General features: G+C 42.3%; 1 protein-coding gene across 1 annotated transcript; it reads right to left on the bottom strand.

Moving 5' to 3' along the window:
- Positions 1 to 1,900: 1,900 nt before the first annotated feature.
- Positions 1,901 to 26,954, bottom strand: ZC2HC1B (zinc finger C2HC-type containing 1B; the record flags this gene model as incomplete). The annotated part of the gene is made up of 7 exons (XM_080941729.1): positions 1,901 to 1,960; positions 2,809 to 2,967; positions 4,995 to 5,134; positions 17,397 to 17,535; positions 18,413 to 18,532; positions 20,944 to 21,005; positions 26,927 to 26,954. The coding sequence occupies 7 exons, from the start codon at positions 26,952 to 26,954 to the stop codon at positions 1,901 to 1,903; spliced, it is 708 nt and encodes a 235-aa protein (XP_080797855.1).
- Between the last annotated feature and the right edge of the window lie 154 nt (positions 26,955 to 27,108).

The following is a 27,108-nucleotide window of genomic DNA, read 5'->3' as shown; positions in this document are numbered from 1 at the left end:
CACATGCCAAAAGGAGAAAACTGGCTCTTGTAAGCTGTCCTCTGACCCCCAGCAGAGTGTCACTGGGATGTGCACATGCTCTAAATAAGCTCGGTTTAAGAGAAAGGAGGGATGGAGAGGTAGCTCAGTGGTAGGACACTAGCTCAGAGTGAGTGAAGACCTAGGTTTCATTCTCAGGACTGGGCTGGAAACAGCAGCAGTGGAGGTACATGGTGTGGCTGCTCTCATGCAAATGATGAATGCATTTAATACCAGAGCTATATAGTAAAATGGCTAAGATTGTAAATGTGTGTAAAAATTGGGGAGAAATGAAAAAAAATTTAATAATAATAAAAAAAAAAACCACAGTAATATGACTAAAACAAAACCCAAAGAAACAAATCTCTAAGAAGGGCTTGTAAGGCCGTGCAGATAGCTTTAAAATATCAACTCGAGTTGTTGTTGTTCATGTTTGTTTGTTTTGTGTGTGTGTGTTTGTGTGTGTGTGTGTGTGTGTGTGTGTGTGTGTGTGTGTGGTGAATGTGTATGACATTTCATGTGTGGTGTATGTGCACATTTCCGTGTGTGGGTGCATGCCCCCGTGCTTATATGTATATGGAAATTAGGGGTGGCATCAGGTGTATGTCTGTCTTACTCCCTTGATACAGGGTCTTTCCCTGACCCTGGAGCTGGACTGGTGTCCAGAGAGCCCCAGTAGTGTTCAGTTCCTTTCTCCCACAGCTCCAGGGTTCTGTTCCTGGCCACTCCCAGCTTTTTACTGGGAACTAGAATGCTCATGCTTGGACAGCAAGTTCTCTCACCCACTGAGCCATTTCCCAGGACCCTCTCTATTCAGTTTCTAATCCCATGATAAGCCGCTCAAAATAAACAGCAAGATTTCTTGGTATTGCCACTTGGGCTGAGACTGGCCAGTACCTTCTAAACATAACTACTGCTAAATAATACATACCGTTCGAGCAGTGCATGTCTGCAAGTGATATGGAAGCACGGAGTTCTGGGAATGGGGGGTACATGAGAAGGGGACCAGGGAACTGAGGGAGGGGGAAGGGAGAGAGAGAGACATCAACCAAGGTATGTCTGCAAATACCATAGGCCAATTTGTTCCTTTGTAGGTTGGCTTTATAAAAGTGCGTGTTGGGCCTGTTTGTTGCGTAGTTTACTTGGGGTGGAGAGCATAGTAGATGCCTAATCCAGCCTGCTGGTTACCAGCCATGTGCCTTAGAAAGGTCACATATCCCCTTTGTGCCTCAGTTTCCTCTTCTGTAGGTAGCAATGTCAACTACATAGAGGCTCAGTGGGAGGCACAAGGCCAGTGTCGTGATGGTGGCTGCTGCCACACTGAGGAAGTTATCCATCTGTACACCTGACGTGTGAATTTTCAATTCCAGTCTTCGCTGTTTTAGCAGACTGGAGAGCAATAGCCGTGGATTCCTGCTGCTATAATCAAACAGAACTTCCCATGTGACCAGAGTGATGGTATCAGGATAAGAATTATTCCCTCTTGACAAATTAAGCATCAACCTCAAAGGAACCCACACATTTTCTGCAGCAGCATCACGGATGTCATTTTCTCATTTACTGGCCATGGTCATCACCATGGCAAGGTGGTGGCTCTGCTCCCATGACCTGACAACCGCAAGCACATGGTACGCGCTCTGACTTACTTGAACTAGCCATGATACCATTCTTGATCTTCACAGTCTTTCTCTGCTGCAGGGCACCCACAGTTGGTTATTTTTTGGGTCTTGCCTGGGCCTTACCCTACAGATAGAAAGAGAAACACCACTGTAACCCTGGGTACATGAAGTGAACTTGTATTCACTCAACTAGCTGAAGGTTAGAGTCATCATGTGGACCCTTTCTCTGCACTTCTGCCTAGACCCTGGTCTTCTGCTGATGCTCAAAGGCACAGTTTGGTTTGGAAGCATTCATTCTTGGGGTCGGTAGTGGTCTGGTTATCCTATAAAAACAGCGTGTGGGAACAGAATAAATCATTGAATGTCAGTAGAGGTATGGTTGTGGAATATTTTTATTTCTCTTTATACTCGAAGATGGCTTTGTTTCTAAAGAAGAGAAGGAACTTGGAGATTGACAGGCAGCACATGTTCTGAGTATAGAATTCCGACATCCCCAGACCTTTGCTAGTCCTGTAGAGCAGCTGCAGACTGCACAGATGCAAACAAAACAAACACAAGAGCCTTCTGAGGGGCCCCTCATAGCCTGCTGTGGCTCTACCTCCAGGCCTGTGGGAAATACAGCACAAAGATGGTCTGATATTTCAGTAAACTCACCACACTGGGAAGGACCGCAATAATACAGCAGGCAGGTCATCTGCCCTTAGCCAGCTAAAATATTATTATTATTATGTTGTTGTTGTTTTGTGTGTTGAGGGCGTGTGTGTGCACATGCCCATGTTGCTGTTGGTGTCTTCCCAAGCACTTGCAGGTCAGAGGAGAGTGTGGGCTATCTTTTTCTATTATCATCTACCTTACTTTTTGAGACAGGGTCTTCCACTGAACTGGAAGCTTGCTGTTTGGGTTACGTGGCTGACTTTGCTCTCAGGGCTCGGGTTATAAACATGCGTGGCTATAATTAGCGTGTATGTGCTGGTGATTTGAATTCAGGTCCTTTCCTTTCACAGCAAATGTTCCTATTGAGTCTGATCTCCAGCCCCGCAAAAGCTTATTTTTAGAGGCCCATATTGGTCTCCTTTGGTTAAGGGCATGACAGAGTCTTAAAGTTGATTCTGTTTGAAATAGAAACACATTCTGGCTCTGCCACCAGCGGCCCTGAAAGCCCCAAACAAACCCTCCCTTCTTGTCCCATTTCTGAACAAGCTTCACTCTGAGGCAAGGTCCCAGAGTGGTACTTGGCACTCCGGGAGCAAACACTGCCATTCAGACAGTGAGCAATGGAATTCAGGGAGCAAGCAATCTCCCCCTCTGGGCTCCCGGTCACCGAGAAGCTCTGGAAAACAGGGAGAGGAATGGGGCCAAGTCACTGGTGACACTCAGGAGAGCCAGATGGCCTTTCTCACAAATAAAAACCATGTCTGTCTGCTGGTTGCCTTCACCCTCTTTGGCCCCTAATACTAATACTGGCATGCCCCACAGACTGCAAAGAGCCATCTGTGGTGATAGCAGTCTCTGGTGGAAGAAGACCTGAAGACACAGACTTCTTCTCCACACTTAGGTAGGATTCAAGCCTAAAGCTGCCATAGTCATTCAAAATTGTGATTTTTTTTTTCAAGACCAGCAAGAGGAAAGGGCTTTTGGAAAGGAAAAGGATACACACGGGACCTTCTGGGCCAGCCCCTTAGTCTCAACAACTCCTCTAGCTATGAGGGATTAGTGTTATTTATGAGTGAAAGTAAATCTCAGCACTTCACCTACAAATAACCAACCATACAATGAGAAGGGGAAATGGAGCCCTTGACACCAGCCACCAAGTTCTGATTGTCTTGATCTTACACCTTCCCTAAACTATCTCAGCGTGGGAGACTGTCTCCAACCTGCATTCACCACCCTCATTCATTCCAGCACACAAACATTCTCCTTACCATGCTTCTTCAGGCTTAGAACACTTCTAACCCAAAGATGTGTCATCTGAAGTACTCCAAAATCAGCAGCACTTTGGCCACCAGCATGTCACAGGTTAAAAATTCCCTGGCGTGGCCTCATGTGATGTATTGCAGTCAAAACACAGGTTTATGGGAAGCTTTGTATAAGTTACCTTCAGACTCTCTGTCATACACACACACACACACACACACACACACACACACACACACACACACACACACACACACCTAAAATATTACTGGTCCCAAAATATTTCTGGTCCCAATCATTTTAGATATGAAATTTTCAGCCCGTACTATTACTGTCTGTGTAGACTCCAATGCCCAGTTTTATTTTAGTGCCAGTCACTTTCTGTGCTTCATTAATTATTCCTCATGCCATTCTCCTATTAGTCCCTCCCTCCCCCCAGGGAGCCCTAACTGTTCTGCCACTGTATGTCCTTCCTGGTCTCCCTCCTCTCATCTTGAAAAAAGCCCACTGCCCAGCACTGTTTCCCTACTGAATTCATGTCTACCCTGCCTCTGCTGACACATGAAGCTGCTAATGGCAAAAAATGCAATAGAAAAGCCAATACTGCCGGGCACAGTGGCACAGAACTTGGGAAGCAGAGGCAGGCAGATTTCTGAGTCTGAGGACATAGGCCTGGTTTTTAGTGGAAGTTTCAAGACCGCTAGAGCTACAGTGAGTGACACTGCCTCATTAAAAAAAAAAAAAAAAAAAAAAAGCCGTGGGAAAAGGGTAGAAAAAAGGTGGGGGAACACAGCTGCCTAGCTTCCCAGAAACTTTCCTGTTCCCGTTCCCAGGTTCTCGGGCATAGCTGTTCCCAGCTTTTTGAGCATTTGTATGATCAATTCCTTTCATCCTCCAATCTTAACTGGCTTGAACCATAACCCCTCTCCATCTGTTGCTTTTGTTGCTCCATCTTCTCAATCCCCACCAGAGACTGTGTTTCTGGTAAGAGCCCCAGGCCATAAACTAGACATGTTGTATATCTCATCTCTCCCGCTTCGCCTCTATACAGCTTTGCAGAACTCACCCCAGGAGGCATCTTCTTGGCAATACTGTTCCCACCCAGACCAGTTCCACTGAGTCATAGGTCTTTTCTGGGTGGGTTAGGCTGATAAACACCACCGGATAAGCCTGGTATTAACATAATGCCACAGAGACATTCTTTCTAGAGTGAAGTCTTCACCCTGAGAAGCTTCAAACATTTTAAAATAATTTCTTTTTCTGCAACACCCAAAGGTTGTTCAAGCCAGAAGTAGACAACTCCCATGGAGATTGTCACAGTGGTGATTAGCTTTCTGATCCTCGTGCTTCTGAGGATGGACAGTTGAGCTCCCTGGCCAACCCTACCTATTTGCCCCAGGCATGCAAGCACACAAAGCCCAAATCGGGAGAAGAGATATTTACCTGAGCTCTGGATGCCAGTCTGGCTGTCATTTGGGCTGGATCAAAGACGCGTCGAGAGGTCTGATTTTTGCAGAAATTAATATGTCGTTGGGCAGCAGTTTCATTAAACCTCCTCATACAGTAAGGGCATTGAATGTAATCTGGATGTGAATAGACCAGCAAACCATGATTAACACTACAAAAACAACTGTGGGATGAAACTATCTGAGATGGAGTAATAGGCTGTAAACTTCTGCAACACTGAAGAGCAAGGTTTCAGACTGTTGTTTGAGATGGCCTAATCCAAAAGGGGGAAACCTCAATAAAGACATGGCAGGAGGGGGAAAAATCCCTCTCTTGGTATCTATTTTAACTAAGAATATCCCTTTAAAATGTTTGCATAATATCTTTTTTAGATAATAGATTAATTATATTTAGGAACTTCAAATTTTCAGCTGTGTGTAGAAGCTGACATCCTAGCAGGCTAGCTTTAATGGTAAGAATGCTCATGGATGACCCTCAAGAATCCCGGGGAATGGTACTAGCTGAGACGGAAGGTTGTTCAGAGTTATAGAGTTACAGAGAGTTATTATTTAGTTTTAAAATGTGAGGCTGGGCTCTAATGTCACAGTAATTAGCAACTAGAATGTATTTTTGCAGTGGCTAGATTGTTTTTTCTTCACTTACATGAGAAGGCACATGTCATACTCAGGAAAGGAAAAATATATAGAGTAGGAGAAGAGTTGATAGGGGTTCAGAAATTAAAGAATGAACAGGGAAGGCTGGTGGGAAAGGAGCCTTAGAAAGAACTTCAGTTTCCCAGGCAGCTTCCAGCGATCCTGGCTCCTCTGTGCTTCTGTATAACAGCTTGTCAAACTTTCTCTCATGTTTTATTATCAGATATAACTGGCTAGTGAAAGACATGGGAATCGAGAAAGATCCGAGGTCATCTTGTAACATGGAGATTCTCATAAGCAAAGTTGGGCCCCTGCCTATCTTCTCTAAGTACCCAGGGATTAGGGTCAGCTTTGTTCTCGACTTAGACATCTTTAGGGGATAGCCGAGGGGGTGTGAGTGACAGCAAGCGTTTCTTCCCAGAAAGGGTCTGAGAATCATCACCCTTACACTTTAGGATGGAAGTTTACATTATTGAATAGTCAGAATTCCTACACGTACAGCCATATCTTGAGAGAGAAATTCTTTTATTTTTTTAAAGCCCCATTTAAAGCCTTATTATTAAGCAGTTTGAAGAGTTTCCCATTTGAACATTTTTTCTCCTAAAACGTGTACACTCCTCAAATGTAAAAATTATAAACCTTTAGGGGTGATCTATTTGTCATTTGGTTTGATTTCCCACTCTGGAAACCAGAACTAATCATTTGTTCTGTCTACTGCAGGCCCACGTTGATTTGTACATGAAGATGCATTGGTATTGCAGTCCAGGGATATGTATGTGAATGTAGAAACAAAAAAAAAAAAAAAAAAAAAAAAAAAAGATGAAAATTTCACACAGTGATAAACGGCTTTTTAAAAAACCAATTTCTGGGCAGTATTAAGTCAGAATGGTGAGTTTAGTTTGAGGGCCTGTCTGACTGGTTTTGAGCCCAGGTTCTCCACTTGCTATGCACAGGAACTTGAATGAGTTGCTCAACTTACAGAGGTCCCCATCTCCTTAGTATCGGCCATTTCATCAGGGTGTTGTGAAAGTTAATAGATAATCCACACAAGGGCTTGGCACCAGGGGAAGGGTGGGACATAAGAGAATGTTATAAATGCTGGCTCTAGCTATGCAGAAACAGGTCCAGCAAGCATATGCTTCCAACTCCTGAACAAGAGGGCAACTGCTTAGAAACTAGAATGAGCCAAGAGGATGCAGAACTCACGGTGCCGTAGGAAAAAAAAAGGATCTGGAAGTGGACATGCGGCATAGCTGCTGTTTCTCACTTTTTCCAGGTGGGAAAGCGAGCCTTAGAGCAGACACATGGATCCTATGAAACCCACTTAGGCATTTGATGACAATGATTTAGCCTTGGAGACGGATTCCATTAGCTCTTGTATTCACTGCTGCCCTTCTGTGCCCTTCTAATTGCACACCGCCACAGAGGCAACAAGGTTTGAATGTATTTCCCTGCCAAGCAAAGTCTCTGAGATAATGAGGCCAACACACTCTCCAATTAGTAAGGAAGCAGCAGACCCTGTGAGACCCCCCCGCCCCGGGAGGAACAAGAAGCCAGGGCATGGTTGAATAGCACAAGAAGCAGACAGAGGAGAGGGTTTGCTGTTGGAATTCACATCATTCGAACACAGCGATTCACAGCCTTGTGTTTCCTAGTCTCAGATGGAATAACCTCTTCCTTTATTAATGGTGAGCTCACCATTAATAGATGACCTATTTATTCCTATGCAAAATAACTTCGGAAGTCAAGAGCAACTAGCACACCACCGATGGTGAGTTCAAAACTCAGACCACAAGAGGAGTCTGATAGGAGAGATAGAGGGTTGCCAGATCTCCTGTGAAATTAAGGTAGAAGAAAAAGTATTTTCAATGTAAAAATTACCACCAAGATCCTTATGCAGCCTTTGAGATGCTGACCTCCACTCCAAGTATCACAGAATGACCACAATCCTGAGTATTATATATTATCGCTCCCATAAAACCCTTCAATGATATGGAGATATGAATCTTTAGCAGGCTTGGTTAAGCTAGTAAGAACTAGAATAAACATATACAGGCCATGAAATCTGAGTTCTAGAAATGGGGAATCGTCTTGATACAATTAATAAAAGGAAATTGCTTTGCAAACTCATGCATATTAGGTCATATTATATATAAAATTCTCCTTGTATGTGCATATAAATTCTCTTGTACATGAGCCTATGGATTCAGGTTAACAAAGTCCTCTCAAAAAGAACATAATCAAATTGTAATGAAAATATGCTACTGTGAAGTATTGTTTAGTTATTATTGTCAGTAAGGAATTTAATTTAAAAAAGTTGTATTTTGGCATAAAAATCCAAAGGGAAGAAAATTAATCAAGCGTGTGATGAGTCCTGTGAGGGGAGTTTTTTTTTCTTTTTAAGAGTAATAATAATCCTCTAATTTTAGAGACTTCTGGGTAAGGAAGGAAAGTCAGGAAGCACATCTGACATGGTTTCACTTCATTAAATAACTGTAAGGTAGCCATCGATGTGCAGATCCTGATGTTAAACCTTTTTCTCCTAAGAGGTACGATTTTGTTCTGTGGTGATGACTCAGGCAGTGCAACAGTTACCTTGCAAGTGCAATGAACCAAGTTTGAGGCCCCAAACCCATATAAAAGTGCTGTGTGCAGTGGCAGGTGCCAGTGACCCCAACATTGCCTGTGGGTGTGCAGAAAGGAGGATCCCGGGGACTCACTGGCCAGCAGGTCTAAACTAATCAGTGAGCTGCTGTCCAGTGAAAGACAATCTCAGAAGAGGTGGATGGTGTTCCCTAGGGCAACAGATGAATTTAATCTATGGCTTGCATACCCACATGCATGCCCATAAGCACACATATGCACATACAAGAATATGTTTTCTCTGATACTTTGTTACTAACCTGGTAGACATAGATCTTTGCATTAAACGCATTAAGATGATACATTATTTTAAGCTACGTTTTCGTTAATATGCAGCAAAGTAAAGCAGTTACTAAGATTATTTTTCTGGTATAGCAGATGATTTAAGTTCTACAAGGTATTTGCTATGTGCTTACATTGTGGCTTGTTTTTAGACTTTTGAAGTGAACTCGTTGGAAGATTGATCTACATAATAAAATACATTTGTTTTAAGTGGACAATTCTGTGCATCTTAACAAATGGGTGCATTTGTGTAACCACTCCAATGAAAAGGTAGAACATTTACCCCCAATTTTTTTCCTCATGCCATATTTCAGACACAATCCTCCAGATGCAACCCCAGTCAAATATCAGTGATCTGTTTTCCTGTTGCCATAGATGAGTTTTACTGGCTCTGTAATTTCGATAATAGAGACTCCATCTTGCTCAGGTACAGTGGTTCTGTTGAATAGACTCATTTATACTTACTTCACAGCTTGTTTTCCTTCATACCAGTTGACAGAAATTTTCACTTGTTCCCCAGTTAATATTACATTAGGAAATGTGACTATTTTATGGATAGCTTTTAATCCTTCACGTAAAATGTCTGACAGTAGGACGGCTGTATAGGTTCAGCATAAACTTAAGGAAACAGAATAAGGGGTCCACCTTATTTTATGTTTTGTTCAGCAGTATACATAACATTTAGGCACTATATATTCCAACCATATTGTCAGGGTTCAATTTTAATCATACATGTGAGTGTTGTGCTGTCAATGTTATACAAACTCTAGGAACCTTCAATTGGTTCTTCTCTCTTGGAATTATAAATTATATTTTGGGTTTTTACAGGAATCCATAGTTGTGAGACTTTGGAAATTTTTAGAAGACTGAATTTTTTTAAGTTATATACCATGCTTCATATTGAGACATGGACATGAGATCTTAGAATAAACAACAAAATGAGGATCAAGGTTTAATAATGATGTATTTGTGTGTCACACTGACAAGAGTCAATTTTGCTGTTTTTATTCTTTTCTTTGTCAACTTGATATGTTAGGGGACATCAATGAAGAGGAGAAATGTAATTGTGAAAAAAATGTCTCTGTTTGGCCTGTAGTCTATGGGGAAATTTTTCTTGGTTAATGTGTGATTAATATGGGAGGACCTAGCCAACCCCTATGTAGTCATGGGTTGTATTTTTAAAAAGCAAGCTGAGTGAGCCACCGGAAACAGGCTGGTAAGCAGCATTTCTCTATGGCTTCTGTTTCAGCTCTTGCCTCTAGCTTCCTGCTTCAGTTCTGACCTTGGCTTCTCTCAGCAATGAAATGTAACCTGTAAGATGTAATGATACCCCATCTTTCTCGAGTTTCCTTTAGTCATCCTGTTTATCATGGCAACAGAAAGCAAACTAGAAGAATAAGTAGTGGCCTTTCATTGTGGCCTTATTTTAGACAGGGAAAATAATGTGAAGTATTTTTTCATGGGCCTGCCAGGTACTAGTTGGTGGTATACTTCTATACTTTTCTTGGCCTTTGATGGTCAATTATAAGTGCTCTTTATACAGTCTTAACATGAGCCCACTGGAAGGTGACGACTTTGAAGCCCAGGTCTTAACTTGGAATCCACTTGCCTGCATGCTGAGATTGCATGCACGTGTCGCTACGCCCAATTTACCCAGCTCTTTCGCCTTCGTTAATCTTCGTTGACCGAGGTGTATTTACTTTTTTCCTCTGATTTCAGTAGTTATTATAGTATGACGATGATCTATTTTGAATTGTTAAATGAGGTTTAAGAGGTTTTTTTTTTCCCCCCAAATAGATGCCCAAGTTTTCCCAGAAGCATTTGCTCATATGACAACTCTTTTCCCCAACTAATAACCCTGGCACCTTGTCTTGGGTGTGTTGAGACACCATGACCAAAAAGTAAGTTGGGGAAGAAAGGGTTTATCTGGCTTGCCCTCCCCCATCAATGTTCATTATCAAAGGCAATCTTCGCAAAAACTCAAACAGGGTAGGAACTTAGAGGGAGAAGCTGATGCAGAGGCCATGGAGGGGTGCTGCTTATTGGCTTGCTCCTTAACACCGTACTCACCCTGGTTACTTATAGAACACAAAACCAGCTCAGGGGTGTCCCCTACCACAGTGACTGACCGTCCCACACCAATCCTTAATTAAGAAAGTGCACTACGAGGCAGCACTTGTGAGGCAGAGGCAGGCAAGTTTGAGGCCAGCCTGGTCTACATAATAAGTGTCAGGACATCTAAAGCTACACGAGACCCTGTCTCAAGCAAAAACAACCAACCCAAAACACACTACATTTGTCCATAGCCCAATCTTATGGAGGAATTTTTAATCAATTGATGTTCCTCTCTCTTGGATGACTTTAGCTTATATTAACTTTAGACAGAACACACATGAAGAGAAAACCAACCATGTTTAGGGGTGGTTCCAAAGCCAGAGTCCATTTTATACTCAACTGGCCTTCTAGCATCATGTTGCCACAACTGTTGCATTCATCACTCGATGCTAAGAGAGCCTAAGTCCTCTGTTTTATAAGTTTCCCTCAAGACTGGCTTGCCTATTCCAGAGCCTTTCAATTTGCACATGCTTTTAGAGTCAGCTGGTCAACGCCTCCTTGGCAAAGAAGAGTTGCAGTTATTTTTATTGGAATTAAATTGAAACCATAGAGAAATGTGGGTAGAGTTGACATCATAACACGCTATCGAGTCTCTGAAGCCATGGAAATGGTAAGTCTTCCTACTAATTTTGGCCCTCTCCAATTCCTCGAAGGAGTGTACTGTTTTTTTGTTTTTCATTTTATCCTTCTGCACCATATTTTGCCAACTACATCCCCAGTGTAACTTTTTCACGTTACCATAAATGTTATTTCTTTAATTTCATATTTAATTGCTTTTGCTTAGTCAACAGATGTACAGAGCATACTGAGTTCATCCTAATTCTAGCATCACCCTAGAGTTGTCTGTATTTCCTCCCCAGTGACTGTAGTGCATGTTCAGAGAGCTCAACTTCCGCAGCTCAATCTTCTGATCAGATATTATACACATGTGCATGTTATATGATTATATGTTGATCTTTGTCTTTTTGGTACTGGGTACTGCTTCCATCCTGGTTAACAGCAGGGGACAGGATTGACAATCCTGCTTGTTTTTCCCCATGATCTTACTAGGAAACTGTTCAGTTTGTCAACACTGGTTGCAGTGAGAAATAGAGATTTTTCCAATGATTGCCTTTGTGGGAATAATTATGTGTTTTCACATTGCTGAGAGTGCCTGCTTTGTTTTAAACATGCACAATGTTGAGCTTTGTCAATCATTTTTACTCTTATGAGATAATCAAGTGCTTTTGAAATATCTTAATATTATAATAAATTACACTTAAACTTTTTTCCTTGCATTTAAGTTGGGTTTAGTTTGCTCTTATTTTTAACTTTAAAAGCAAAACTTTATCACCAGATAAGTGGAACTCCTGTACGTTGGATGTTTCTGTTATCATTTCCTTAAAATAGTTTCCAACTCAATGTACAATCTGTTCTTAAATGCATGGGCCATTTAGAAATCGCTTTCTATTTCCAAATACCTGGACATTTTCCAGATATATTTTTTTCATTAATTTCTAACTTGATTTTATTGTGGCCAGAAGGAAAATATATTGGGCATGATTTTAATCCTTTCAAGATTCCTGAAGCCAACATTACTTCCCTGAATATAGTGTTCCTTGTGTACTTGAAAGTACTGCTTAATCTACCACGCCTGTGTGTCCTCTGACAGTTACCGACGTCAGGAAGGTCAGTTTGGCTGATACTGCTTGGGTTTTCTGTAGCTCTTCTGAGTTTCCAGTGGGTCAGTCTACTAGCACGGTGGGAACGACACAGTGTCTGAACATAATAGAAGTGTGAATTTCTCTCCTTCCAATTTAGCCGGGTTTTGTTTCACATTCTTGGAAGCACTAAGTACATGCACGTAGGTCTTCTTAATGAGTGTGTCTTTTGAGTCACTGTCCCTGTTAACACTTGCCCTGAAGTTTGCTTTGCCTGATCTTATGTTAGTTCTTTAATAATGGCTTGCATCTTTCCCCATGATTTTAGTTTCTATCCTGAATGTTTCTTGTGAAAAAGCAGACTGTTAGTCCTTGCTTTCTTATGGACCTTGAGAGTGTCTGTCTTTCATCTGGAGTAATAGGTTATTTATATGTAATTGTTCAACCTGGATCTTGTTATTTATCTTTATTCCATTTTTCATACCTGACTTAGTCCTACTGGGTGTGGTGGTTTGACTATGCTTGGTCCATTGGAAGTGGCACTATTAGAAAGTGTGGCCTCATTGGAGTAGGTGTGGCATTATTGGAGTAAGCCAATCACTGTGGGAGTGGGTTTTGAGTTACAATGCTCAAGCTTTGCCCAGTGTTGAAGAGAGCCTCTTCCTAGCCGCATATAGTAGACAGAGCCTTGCTCTGACTGTCTTCAGATCAAGATGTAGAACTCTCACCTGCTTCTCCAGCACCATATCTACCTGCATGCTGCTATGCTTCCCATCATGATGATAATGGCTTGGATCTCTGAAACTGCAAGCCAGTATCAAAAAATGTTTTATGTATAAGAGTTGGCTTGGTCATGGTATCTCTTCACAGCAATGGAAACCCTAACTAAGACAGTAGGTATGCCTCAATATTTTTGAATGTCCCTGTAGCAACCTCCATTGTGTTTTCACATGATATTACATCTATTCTTGTGTAAAAACCTGAAAAACATATCTGTTCTCCTCATTCAGCCTGTGCCATTGTTTCCTACATCTCAATTCACATGTCAAAGTCCTACCAAGAATGTCATTATTTTTGCTCAAAACAATGACATAAAAACACAGTGGTGGCACTGTACTCAATAGAGACAAGATAAGGACACGGGCTTTTGCTTTCCTATATTTAACAAGTACTGAAAGTCAGAATTTAGGCATGCAAGGAAAATAGAACACATACAAGCAGAGAGGGGAGAGTAACATTATCTGTTTACAGATGACAGCTATACAGAATGCTAATGATTCCACAGAAGCTGTGCTAGAGCTAATAAGTAAATTCAGCGAAGCTACAGTGAACATACTTGATATACCAAAACTAAGCTGCATTTTAATATGTAAACAATGAATAATGAATAAAACTAAAACATCAGTTTTTCTATACAATCAGAAAGGGTAAAAACATGAATAAATTTAAATGAGAAAGCAAAAGATCCAGACATAGAAAAATGCTAAAAAGAAAGAAAATGTGGATACTGTGGGGGGGGGGGGTCCATGTATTGGAAAACAATATTGCTAAAATGACAACACTAACCAAAGTTATCTATAGTTTAGTAAATTCCTTATTAAAATTCTCAAGCAGTATTCAAAAAGTTGTTTGTTTCGTGCGTGCGTGCACATGTGTGTGTGTGTGTGTGTGTGTGTGTGTGTGTGTGTCTTGTGTGTGTGTGTCTGTGTTGGTTTGAATAAGAATGGCCCTTACAGACTCAGATGTTTGAATGCATGGTTTCCTGTTGCTGAAATTGTTTGGGAAAGATTAGGAGATATGACCTTGTTGGAGGAGGTGTGTCACTTGGGGGTGGGTTGTGAAGTTTCAAAAGCTCATGCTATTCTAAATTAGCTTTCTTTGCCTTATGGTTGTGGGGAAAGCTCTCAGCCATTACTCCTGTGCACCACGTGGGTGTATGAGCTTGAGGAGGCTAGAAGATGGTATCTGGAACTAGAGAGGGTTGTGAGCCACCATGTAGGAGCTGGATAGTGAACCCAGGTCCTCTGTAAGAACAGTAAGTACTCTTATCTGATGAGCCATCTCTCCAGTGCCCAAAGTGACATTTTTTGTAGAAATAGAATAATGCTAATAAATTATCCTAAAACTCATATGGAATGTCAGAGGACCCCCCCCCCCAAACAACCAAAATAGCCCTATCTATCTGGAGCCTTTACAATGTTTTATTTCAAAACTTACTTTAATGCTATGGTAGTCAAAACGGAGCTGAGCTGGTGTAAGGGCAGATACAGATGAGTAGGGAGAACAGAGATTAAACTTTCATGTGTACAGTTATTGGATTTATTTCTTTATGTGTGTATGTGCATGTGTATGTGTGTGTCTGTGTGTGTATGTATGTGTGCATGTCTGTGTATGTATATGTGTATATGTGTGTGTATATGTGTGTATGTGTATATGTGTGTATATATGTGTGTGTGTCTGTGTGTGTATATGTGTGTATGTGTATATGTGTGTATGTCCGTGTGTTTGTGTGTGTGTATGGAGGAGCATGTGAGAGTCTCCTTCTACCATATGAATCCTAGAGATGGAACAAAGATTGTCAAGTTTAGTGGCAAGCACCTTTATCCACTGAGTCACTTTGTAGGGCCCTAAGTAACGTTTAGTAAGATTACTGACACTGTTCAAGAAGGGAGGAATGGCCCTTTAAAGTATGTATGTATTTATGTATTTGTGTGTTTATTTATTTATTGTTGTTGTTGCTGTATATTTATTAGACAAAGTGTTGGGTTTCATGACAACATTTTTGACCAATCACATATGTCAGTGTTTCTCAGTCTTCGGCGATCCCCCCAACCATATAATTATTTTTGTTCCTACTTCCTAACTGTAATTTTGCCATAGATATCTGCTATGCTACCCCTCCAAGGGTCACGACCCACAGGTTGAGGAACACTGTATGTATATCATGAATGTTTCCCACATTTAGCTCTCAGTGCCCTCATGGATGGTCTTTTCAACAAATGGAGCTCAGGAAACTGGCAATCAGCAGTCACAAGAGTAAGCCTGAAGAATTACCTTGAATTCCACATACATGTTAACTCAAAATAGATCAACCACTGTCTTAGTCAGAGTTTCTATTCCTGCATAAAACATCATGACCAAGGAAGTAAGTTGGGGAGGAAAGGGTTTATTTGGCTTACAATTTCCACATTGCTGTTCATCCAAAGGAAGTCAGGACTGGAACCCAAGCAGGTCAGGAAGCAGGAGCTGATGCAGAGACCATGGAGGGATGTCACTTACTGGCTTGCTTCCCCTGGCTTGCTCAGCCTGCTTTCTTATAGAACCCAGGTCTACCAGCCCAGGGATGGCTCCACCCACAATGGGCTGGGCCAGGGATGGCTCCACCCACCATGGGCTGGACCCCCCCCCCCCAATCACTAGTTGAGAAAATGCCTTACAGCTGGATCTCATGGAGGCATTTCCTCAACGGAGACTCCTTTCTCTGTGATAACTCCAGCTTGTGTCAAGTTGACACAAAACCAGCCAGTACAACCACCCACAAGTAAATCCTAGAACTTTAGACTAAGTAACAAGAGCGATAGGCAGTGTAGTGCACACCAGTCACCCCAGCATGTAGGAGGTGAAGGGAGACAGACCAGGAACTTGGGGTCATACAGGAAAGTTGAGGTGTGTCTGAGCTACATGAGACCCTTTCCACCAAACCAAAAACTCCTCAAGGTTAAGTGTTGGCACTATATTTAGCAGTGATATTTTGGGCCATAACATGAAAAAATACAGACAAGAAAAGAAACAGTAGTTCAAAATTTAATATGCTGTGCTTTACTAAAGGGCATTATTAATACAGCCCAAAGGCAATACACAATAGGAAAAAATATTTGCCAGTTTCCCATTTGACAAGCGAGTGAGATGAATCTTAGTGTTTAGTTCTAACCTCCAATGTATAGAAAGATGCAACAATTAAACATCAATCTGGTTAAATAAACAGACAAACACAGACAAACAGCATCCTCAAAGTTAAATGGTTGGGCAAAGGTGTAGCAGAAAACGGAAAAAAAATAAATCTGAAAAAAACAGCAGAAAGCAATGTTTGAATCCTGACTCGATTCTCGATTCTGGCTGGGTTGGGATGTGAGGGGAGGGGAACCTTATAAAACCTGCTTCAAGTAACTTGGAAAACACAAGTCTGTGTCTCACTTAAGAGATGAATTACTGATAATGTCAAGGAAAAAATGCTATCTAAATCTTCACTTTTAAAGACTTCTTCCGGGGTCATCAAGATGGCTCAATGGGTAAAGGTGCCTGCCCCCAAACCTGGCAACCTGGTTTGATCACTAGGACCCCCAAGAGTAGAGAGAAATAAATGACTTCCAAAAGTTGTCCTTTGATCTGCGTGTGTATGTACGTGTTAATACAACCCAACATAACACAGAGGGAGAGACAGAGACAGAATCAAGAGACAAAGAATCAGAGACAGAGACACACGGAGGGACAGAGACAGAAACAGTGAAACAGAGAGAGACAGAGACAGAGACACAGAGAGAAACAGAAGAGCAGAGAAACAGTGAAACAGAGGTAGAGACAGAGATAGCATAGACAGACAGACGATGACAGAGAGGCAGTACTGCCACCAACAGTCCTCGGACTTCAGAAAGCATGTAAAAATTTATTGTCCTATTCTTTCCTCTTTCTTACAGATTTGAAACTTTCAAAACACTAAGCAGCCAAACCACTTCAACTAGACAACTTCGAATGCTTTTTGAATGTTTTGCTTTATGGGTCTAGTACTTGTGAACAAGGATCTGTAGGTTGCTGACTGTCAGAGCCAGTGTAGAACCATGTACAGTTTAGTTTCTCAACCATGGCGGGAATGATGTGCCCTTTAGGTTTGTACTGATCACACTAGGTGTGATGATGTCTCATGGGAGAGGACAGACAGGAGCGGACATATGAGCTCTGTGGACCATAACTGAGGTGAAGCATGCTGTGCATATTTACTTGCATATGAATAGACCGACCTGTATTCCACTGTCACTGACAGTCAAAAAGCAACCCAAATGTCTACATACCTGGGTTGGCGGTTGGAGGGGGTGGAGGTGGGAGGGGCAGGCCCTTTTTCATGGCTAGAGTGCATTGTTTGGCCGATCGGATTGCATTGATGAAATCCTCATGCTGCTGTCTCCAGTTAGATTTCCTCACGGGCTGAAGCTGTGAAAAACAAAACCAAAGCAACCTCTCCTACCCTAGACTTCATATGGATCAGCTGTGGGCTTTGTTGTTGTTGCTTTTGAATAACTAGGTTTCGAATTTATAGCAGGTGGGAATGTGTAATTTGTAAAGAATGAAAAAAAAATCCCCCACCCCACAAAGAACTGTTTTTGAAAACTTGGAAACGACAGCGACAATGTTTGCAAGTTACAACATCAACAACACACATACACACAAACACAAAATAGAGAAACAATGAGACCATAAAACTTCAGAGAAAGACAGATGTAAGATTACAGGTGGCTTTCTTACAGTTCTGTTTGAAAATTACATTTTTATTGACTTATTTTTGTGTGTGGCTATGTATATACCTGAGCACATGTGAAATATCAGAAGAGAGCCTTCGGGGGTCAGTTCCCTTCTCCCATCACGCTGTTCCCTGGGGGCTCAGGGTAGCAGGCATCTTGCTGGTAATTTTCCTACTAGTTTGGGTGCACACTTGAAATCTCACTACCGAGGAAGTTGAGGCAGGAGGATCACAAACTTCAAGCTAGTTGGGCTACGTAGTCAGCTCATGGCCAGCCTTAGCTATCTAGTGAAACCTTATCTCAGAGAGGGGAAAAATAACTTACTTCCCAGGCCCCTTGCTAGACTGGAAGGCATCCTAATGAAAATGTAAACAGGATTCTTTTTGCTACATCTGGAAAGTATCTGCAGTTTATTTGGAAATCTAAGTAAGATTATACAGAAAACAGTAAAGGTGGATTATATTGAAATTCCATTACGCTGCATTATCAAGCAAACACGAAAACAGTGAGCCAAGAAACCAGCTTAAATGTACTTCCTATAACAAGCAGTAAAGAAATTGTTGGCATACCTTGGACTGAGGAGATTTGCTCACAGTGGGGATGTCAGTTCCCTCTAATCTTTGGTTTAAGGAGTTGAAGGGTTTGCGTTTTTTGTTGAATAGTTTTCTACATATTGGTCCATGTCTTTCCTAGACAAGAAAGGATAGGGATTTGATTTGGAAAATGTACTATCAGCAAGTTTTAATGACTACATACTTGACTCCCCAGGACACTGACTGGACAGTGTCTACAGAATCTAGTCTATTCTCTGACTCTAGAGCACAGTGCAGCAAGTTCCTGGAGCCAATATGTCGGCTCTCCCCAGCCATGTCAGACAGCTCAAACCGTATCTAGGGGAAAAGGTGCTTTACGGCTTTCTATATATGTTGAACCTTCCAGAGGTGAGGTATAAACTGGAAACAGTACTGGAGGTCTCTTTTTTGGTACTAAGGAAGCACAGGGGGCAAGGTTGTGAGCACAGGTCAGGCTGGGATACATAAAGAGACCCTGTCTCAAAAACAGAACAGCGAAAACAGATGAGTTCTCATAAGTAGATAGTGGAAGGATTTTTGGTCACCAGTGATGTGCCCTGTCAAGGGGCTGTGGTACTGGGCTCCTTCTTCTAATTTTCTTCTGCTGACTGCCTATGAATGGAAAAGTTTTGCCTCCTTTATGTCTTTATTATGACAACCACAGGACCAAAGCAATAGGGCTAACTGCTCGTGAAATGGCACCTTAGAAACCTAGACAAAAGGACTCTTTTCTGTTTAGAACGCGACTTTCGGGTATTTTGTTACAGGCAGAAAGTTAACACACTAGCTAAAGAGTTGTACTTTAAATTTGATTTTATACCTCAAACTCCAATAGTTAGGCTATATGTTCCTTAATCCAGCTAGCAATCTTTTAAATACTCAACATTTCTAACAGGAAAAAAACAAAAAAGGAAAGGAAAAACACATAGAGGTCTGCTTGATATACCTTCATGAAGTTATGGTATGGTCCTTTGAATAAGAAATGTCTCCATAGAATTATGCATTTGGGGGCATTATGTGAGGATGCCATGGAAACTTTAGGAGGTGGGGCCTTGCAGAATTACCAAGACTGGCCTGTTTCCTGTTCATTTAGTCTGCTTCCTCTGTGTTGATAAAATGTGATTAGCAGCTTCCTGCTCCTATTGCAGTGCCTTCCTTCCCATACCATGTCCTTTGGCTGAGATGGGCTCTATCTGTCTGGAACCATAAGCCAAAGAAAACCTTTTCTTCCTTAAATTGCTTCTGGTTAGTGTTTCAAGTCATCACAGGAACAGAAGGTGTGCTCAGGCACTTGCTTACTGTGCCTTTAGGACGTAATATACACCTTTGCCCTCTTCCGTAATAGCTACCATTTGCAAAGTTGCTTTGTTTCAATCCCCCAAATGCAGGTTCTGTCAAAATCTGTCCTCCTGAAAGCCGTCCATGTTAAACTCCAGGAGAGGTTATCAGATCTCCTGATCACGTGCTCTTTATAGCCTATAGACAGGCTTAAGAGTGAGACTCAGGACATTTTCTGATCCACAGCCAAAGGTCCCCTCCTAGGTCTCAATGTCTCTTAGGAGTGCAGCTCCTAGCTAGCAAAGATGACAGTGTGCTGGAACATACTGGTAGACACTGGGGTACAACAGGCCTGGATGAACATCACCGGTGTCAGCAGCTCCAACACATAAAGTTACTCAGAGGAACAGATTCTTTCTAAAATTTCCCAAAAAAATGATACCTACAACCTCAGTTTGGAGGTCCCTTGTCTTTTAAACCATAAATCCTACAGCTTTAATATCACACCCCCATGATCTAAACCAGCCAAATGATCCCATTTTCATCTTAAGAGTTTCTCTTTAAAAATTCATCTTTCTTGGTCACCTCTTTACAGTGTTAGGGTGTACCATCTGTTTGAAGCCCCCTCCGCACCCCCAATCTGTCATGTTTGAAATTGTCCAAATTTTTATGTAACCGTCAAGCCTGGGGACTTGACACGCAGTTTGTTTGTATCTGGAAAATTAGATCCTGGAGCAGGCTTCTATCCACGCATTACATGTTCGAATGGTACAAAACCTCCTTGAAATCAGAGTTCCGTGTACGTGGCAAGGCAGAAAACAGAAAGGTTACAGGGCTTGTCAGATTTAGTGACAAACTTGCAGCTCCGAGCCAAGTTTCCAGATGCCTGACATTCAATGCTCATTCCTCTCGACCAGCTAATTTCCCTGGTGTTTTGGCCTTGAAATTTGAATTTTTGATGCTTAAAGAAAAGGCGGAAGAGCCAAAATCTCTCAAGGGATAATTGTCTGCGCCAAGACCATTCCATCTGGCATGCTTTCAGGGGACCGTGGTTAATAGGGTCGCTTTTCAACGTGGCATTATCAGCCTGCCTCAGTGTCCTCCCAGCCCGGCAATCCATAGGCTACGGATCTCTCCTCCCACCCACCCCCTCCACATCTGTCTTTAATCTTGGCACCGTTGCCTCCTCATTGACTTGACAGTTCGTTTAATTCCAACGAAACACATCTACAAAACGTCTTTATGTTTACCAGAACATCTGTTGCAAAGCATCTCCCACAGACTTCACAGGGAAATAACTTCTGATTGCCATCTGCAGGAGATTCAAGAGCACATTATGTTAAGTTTCACTGAACTGTTTGGCTGAGGAGAGACTGAGTGACTGCAGGTGACCTCAGTCGCCTGACAGCCTCACAGTTGTCTGTCCCCACCACCTGCTTCCTTCTCCTCCTTTGCAATCCCACAAGTTCTCTTTTCCGAATATAAACATCTCACCTAACCAAACAAGTAAACGACACAAAGTGGGGGCAAACAGAGTGTAATTATCTGCGTTACTAGGTAAATGAGGTGCTGAGAGTTATGTATTAGACGTAAGTACAGAGTTAATTTATTAGCATGCAGTCACAAATTATCTGATGGAAATGTCTTTGGATTCTGTTCAGGCTGAAGATAGACTGTCAGTGATATCTCAAGGAAAACTGGTCCATGTCTTCTCTAGACAAAGAAAACTGCTCTGTAAGGGGTTGGAGAGATGGCTCAGTGGGTAATGTTCCTTGCTGTGCAAGTGTGACCACCTGAGTGTGGACTGCCCAGCACTTAGTCCACATATGCATGTAACTCCAGCACTGGATGGGAGTTAGACAGGAGGATGCTGGGCTCTCTCTGGCCAGATAAGCTAGCCAATCAGTGAGATCCAACTTCAAGTGAGACTGTGTCAAAAAATAACATGAGGAACAATTAAGATACTTGACATTAATATCTGATTTTCCCACCAAATACATACACAACTGCACGCATGCATGCGGGCACACACACACACACACACACAAACACACACACACACACACACACACACACACACACACACACACACACACACACACACACACACACACACCACACATGCATACATGCAATCATGCACTTTAAAAATAAGAAAAAATTAGGTACTACTTAAAGATATAAGTCAAACAAAAAAAATTGAATTTCTACCATACGACTAAAAGTCTTGCAAACGATCACTAAATATATTGAAAAGAAGTCATCATGGGTCCAACATAGAAAAATGGCAGCAATTGGGAAGATGTGTTACTAAGTTAGGAGATGAATTATTTTAAAAGAAGTTAGAGAAAACCAAAACATTATGGGTGTCTAGGATTTCTATTTTAGAACTTCTTTATGCTTTGTGGGAATCAGTGTATTTATTTATTCTTTTCCAGTTTTAAGTCTGAGCCCAGGCGTTTCATACTGGAATAAAAATATGGCTTTTACTCCACCAGAGACAAGAAAGTCCTCAAGGGACCCAGCACAGAGCTGTGGAGAACTCACATGACACACTTGACGATGGTTGGAGGTCTGTGAATGGGATGAAGACTTAAACAAGGATGGAGAAAATGCAGACTCTCCAACATGACCAGAGTTTTGGGGGTGAGGATGGGGAAGAGAGAGAAACCTGAACATCTGGGGATAATGTGAAGTTCACAGGCAGGAGGTCTGAGGAGACCATGGGGCTGTGGCTAGAACTAGGGAGCTGGAAAACACAATCCATCTTAGGAAGAAAAATGACCCCACTCTTGGAAATCCTGAGTTCAGCAGAGTTGTCCAGCCAGCAGGATGGAAATGAGAGAGGCCAGGGTGAGGGACGCAGATGTAGGTTTTGGGGAATGAGGTAAAGCAGGACACCGCCAGGGAAGAAGTCGTGGAAAAAACAGTGGAGAGAGGATCCTTAGGGAAACTTCCACTTAAGGCCAAGAAAATGATGGTGATAAGCCAGGAGAAGCAGAGCACAGGGCCATGGAAGCCAACGGGGGAACCATGTGGGGGAAAAGGGAGGTCTGCTTAACAGGAAGCAGATGGCAGGCTGTACAGATGCTGTTGCTTTAAACGATTTCTTCACAGGTCTGTTAATTGGTGTTGTGTTCTCGGCATAGGTCATTCCACCTCAGCCCACAGAAATATTCTCCCTCCTGTCCGTTTGGCTGTCAGCAGAACTGTGCCTTAAAAATAAGATTTTCAGCAATTAGCCCCCTACCACTACTCCCCACAGTCCTGTTAATAAATACTATTTGATTTTAAAACTCTCATTTTCCTCCAACAGTACTGAAGGTAATGGTTTTATTTATGTTATAGTCATTTATTTGGTTCTGTCCCTTTCTCTTGATGTCTTTTCTAGGTTATTTCATGGGCTCTTCAGAGTAACCTTGTGAGACAGGGCTGGTGCCATTTCAACAGAAAAAAAAATGGAGGCTGAAAGCTAAGTGACTCCTCTCGGTCTACAGATGAAAGTGGTAACCCTGAGATTTGAGCCAAGTCTCTGTCTCTATAAGGATTAGGACAAAGTTTCAACTGTAGGCTTATGGTGTCCCTGCTAATCTGCAAACCACCAGAAGACCAAAGATCTTTGAACGACATTCAGGCTAGAAGCCTGTCTAAGAGGGATGAAGAGGGAGGGTATCTCCTTCACAGTTGAGTCACACATAAAGTCAGGCCCACAGTACCAGCCACTCCGTGCTGGCTCAAACATAAGATTTGACTGCTGTAACCTTAAAAGAACACTTGAAAACAAACACTTTTACCTCCACCGGGTAAAAAGTGTACCCATTCCTCAGAGCACCACATAGGTGATGACTGGTCCATGAAGGGTGAACCATTGGTCCATGCAACAGCCTAAAAGGACCTCAATGCTCAATGAGAAAGAGCCAAGTTACAGGCTACATGACTCCATTCGTAGACCATCGTCAAGAGTCAGGATGACAGGGATGGAGAATACTAGGTTGTCAAGCTTCAGGGATGGTGGGTGGGTAAGGAAGGTGGACGGAAGACGGAAGAAGGAACAGCCCCCTCTGTGTGGAGGGGCAGAGTTAAGACCACAGTCTACTGCTGACTAGTTTGGAGGTGTATAGCAGCTCAACCAGAAACTTGCAGGAAAGCCCGGTTAAGGGTCAAAGGGATCTCTTGGCTATACTGCCACATTTTGCAAAACTGTGTGTATTTTGACAAAAGGAAACGTTTTAAAAAATACAAGTGAGCAAGTGGTGGTCTGCGACCCACACCGGGGACTGCATGGCTTTGAAAGTCAGTGTTTAAGGGAGCCGCCAAAAGTCATTTACTGGCACCTACGGTTTGTATAAATCTGCAGTTTGAGGACCTGGAAAGCACAGTATGAGGCTCTTCACAGATATGGGTTGCTGATGAACGAGATTTAATTTAATATACGTATTAAAAATAACATCTGAAGCTGGGTGCAATGGCTCATGTTTGTAATGTCCACACTCAGGAGGCAGGGGGACTGCCTGAGTCCAACTTTAACCTCAACAACAGAAACCTAAGAGAACATGAGCAGCTGAGTGTGGTGGCACACACCTTTAACCCCAGAGGCAGAGGGAGGAGTTCAAAGCCACCCTGGTTTACAGAGCAAGTTCCAGGACAGCCAGGGATACAGAGAAATCCTGTCTAGAAAAATAACACTAAACAAGAAAACCCACAAACTAAAAAACAACCCCCACCACAAAAAAACAAAAAAAAAAAACCCCAAACAAACAAACAAACAAAAAAACCCGAAACCAACCAACTAAAGAGATTTGTGAATAGCATGTTGGTAGATTTTACTTGTTTACTTACAAAAAGAAACACACAGTAATTGCATTTGAATGGTAAAAATAAAAGAGATAAGTATTTGTTAGGTTTCTGCAGTTTCTTTCCTCCTTTCCTTCTTTCTGTCTTTACAAACATGACATCACGACTTTAAAAACCAGAACCACTTGAGGCTAGTGCTTTAGTTCTCTGGTGCCACTGAGGTAGGTCTTGGTGAGCTCAGATACAGAAATACAAGCCAAGCATGCAGCTTGTAGGCAGGACTCCTCAAATGCCCAGTGAGGGCTTCCAGGAGTCACTCAGCGCCTTGCTCAATGACATCTGCACACAGGTGCACACACTCTGGAAGCTGAAGTCACACCAAGGGCCTGTTTAGGTCATCTCTAATGCTGCCTTCAGAGGTAGGTTTACGCCTCTAGTTGTTCTAAGAGGAAGAAGCTGTGTTATAAATGGTTTAAAGGAAAGGGGCGATGGTTTAGTGTAATGGGCTGTGCAGGCTTAGAAATGAGTAGAGGGAGACAAATTTAGAATCAATCCAGAGGCCACTTGCTTTTCTGTGTTCTGTTATTTGCCCAACAGGCATGTGTTTCCGTATTACAGATTTCACCACAAGTTTCACAACCAGCTTCCAAAGCACTGGAATCTTCATCTTCTGCCCTCTATGTAGGTCAAACATGCCTATTAAGGAATCCCTGTCAACACATGAAACAAAAACAATACTGAATGTGTGGACAGGGGTTGGGGACCAGAGCTGCCCTCGATTGATGTGACACCGTGACATCACCACGCACACTACTACCGTAGCTATACAGTGCACCAAGATAGCACGCACAAATGGGACCAGCAGTGAACACACACTTATAATAGTATCTAATACCAAAGTATCTGACGAAGAAGCTTTGAAATCCATCCAGGAGAATTCGCAAACGAGACTAAAACGCAGTAGGGAGAGCCAGTGAGATGGCTGGGTAAAAGTGCTTACTCAGCGAGATGGCTCAGTGGTTCAGAATACTGGTTGTTCTTCCAGAGGATGTGGGTTCAATTCCCAGCACCCACAGGGCAGCTCACAGTGTAACTCCCATTCCAGGGATTCTGATACCCTCACACAGACATACATGTAGGCAAAACACTAATGTACATAAATACAAAGACAAAAAAAAAAAGCTTACTATAAAAGATCTACAGCCTGAGTTCAATTCCCAGCACCCACACAAAGGAGAGAAACTCCACAAAGCTGTCCCTTGACTTCCACATACACCACAACACATGCATCTACACATCCAATAGTGATAAATAAAAAATTTCACCATGTCAACTTGGGATCCTTTCTCCTTGTGAGCCTCTGTGACTCTGTCACTGAACAACCTCAAGTTTAAGTCACCCTTTTCTCAAGTGTCTTGGACCCACCTACCCATCCATATGTCACGTAAGACTATTTACCAAATTCCAGCTGCTAGCCCAGGGAGGAGGGTCAAATGGTCAAGCAAAAGTTTTGCCCTCAGTTTCTCTAGTCAGAAGAGCCCGAGGAACCCACTGTCCTGTACGTCAGAGCTACAGAGAACCCAACATGGGAAGAGAAAGTGCCAGGGAGGAGGGCATACTTTTTAGACATCTGAAAAATGTTAAGGTGACAAGTAAATCAGCCTCGAGGAAGGGCTATCCGAACACTTCAGCGGACAGGGACTACCCAGGCCTCCTTGAAGGTGGTCTTAGCACAGCAACAGAATCGGCACAAATCTGTCTCCAATTTCTTGGAGGCAAAACTCCATGAACACCTGCTGTTGAGCGCAGAGCTCATGTGTTTGGTTTTCTAATTGTTTCTAGAGGACTGAAAACTGAGGATTTGGCTGTGTGTAGTTTCAGGTCTGGTGTGTGTAGGAAAAACAAAATATTAGGAAATTCATTCAAGTCACTACAAAACTGTTCTCCACAAGAGAATTGTGATCTTTAGGTTAAATTAATTGGCCTCCATAGCGATAAGTTTCTAAAGATTTGGGGCTCAGCTGCATTCTATTATTTGCAAAACAGACCACCTTGAACAGAACCAGGGCATGGTGAGACTGTGTGCCCAGGACACTCGATGCTTCGGAGACTCTTCTGTTGAGACGGCTAATATGATAAATGACCCATCCGGTTAGGATTTATATTCCCAGTATTCATATAAAACTGCAACTTAACTCTGCCTCTGCAGGTTAGCATTAAAAGACAGATCTCTACACTTCCTTAATGACAAGCTCTATGCAGCTTTATTTTTGGTTCTTTACAGAATAGAAGTAAGCTATTGCTGTTCAGAATGCTAAAAGAAATAGAATAATTTAGTTTAAATGAATAAAAGTTACAAGGTGACACCTATCAGCTTCGGAAAAGACATACTAAACAGGTGGTTGACACTTCTAAATCGAGGCATCAAGCGTAGCTCACCTGACACAACCAGCTGTGTCTCATCCATTCATCCCTCACTGACCACCACAGTTCACTCTGGTCAGGGGCAAATGAGCAAAGGGCAGTTAGAAGTCATAGCTTACCAAATAATGAAGATTATGATGGAGTCATTGCCTAAACCTTGAATCAGTCTCTAGATGTGAAAACAAAAACATCTCATC

The sequence above is a fragment of the Micromys minutus genome (genome assembly GCF_963924665.1).
Source record: "Micromys minutus genome assembly, chromosome: 30".
Classification (NCBI taxonomy): domain Eukaryota; kingdom Metazoa; phylum Chordata; class Mammalia; order Rodentia; family Muridae; genus Micromys; species Micromys minutus.
The sequence above is the reverse complement of the archived record's forward strand: the minus strand, read 5'-3'. Positions and strand labels throughout refer to the sequence as shown.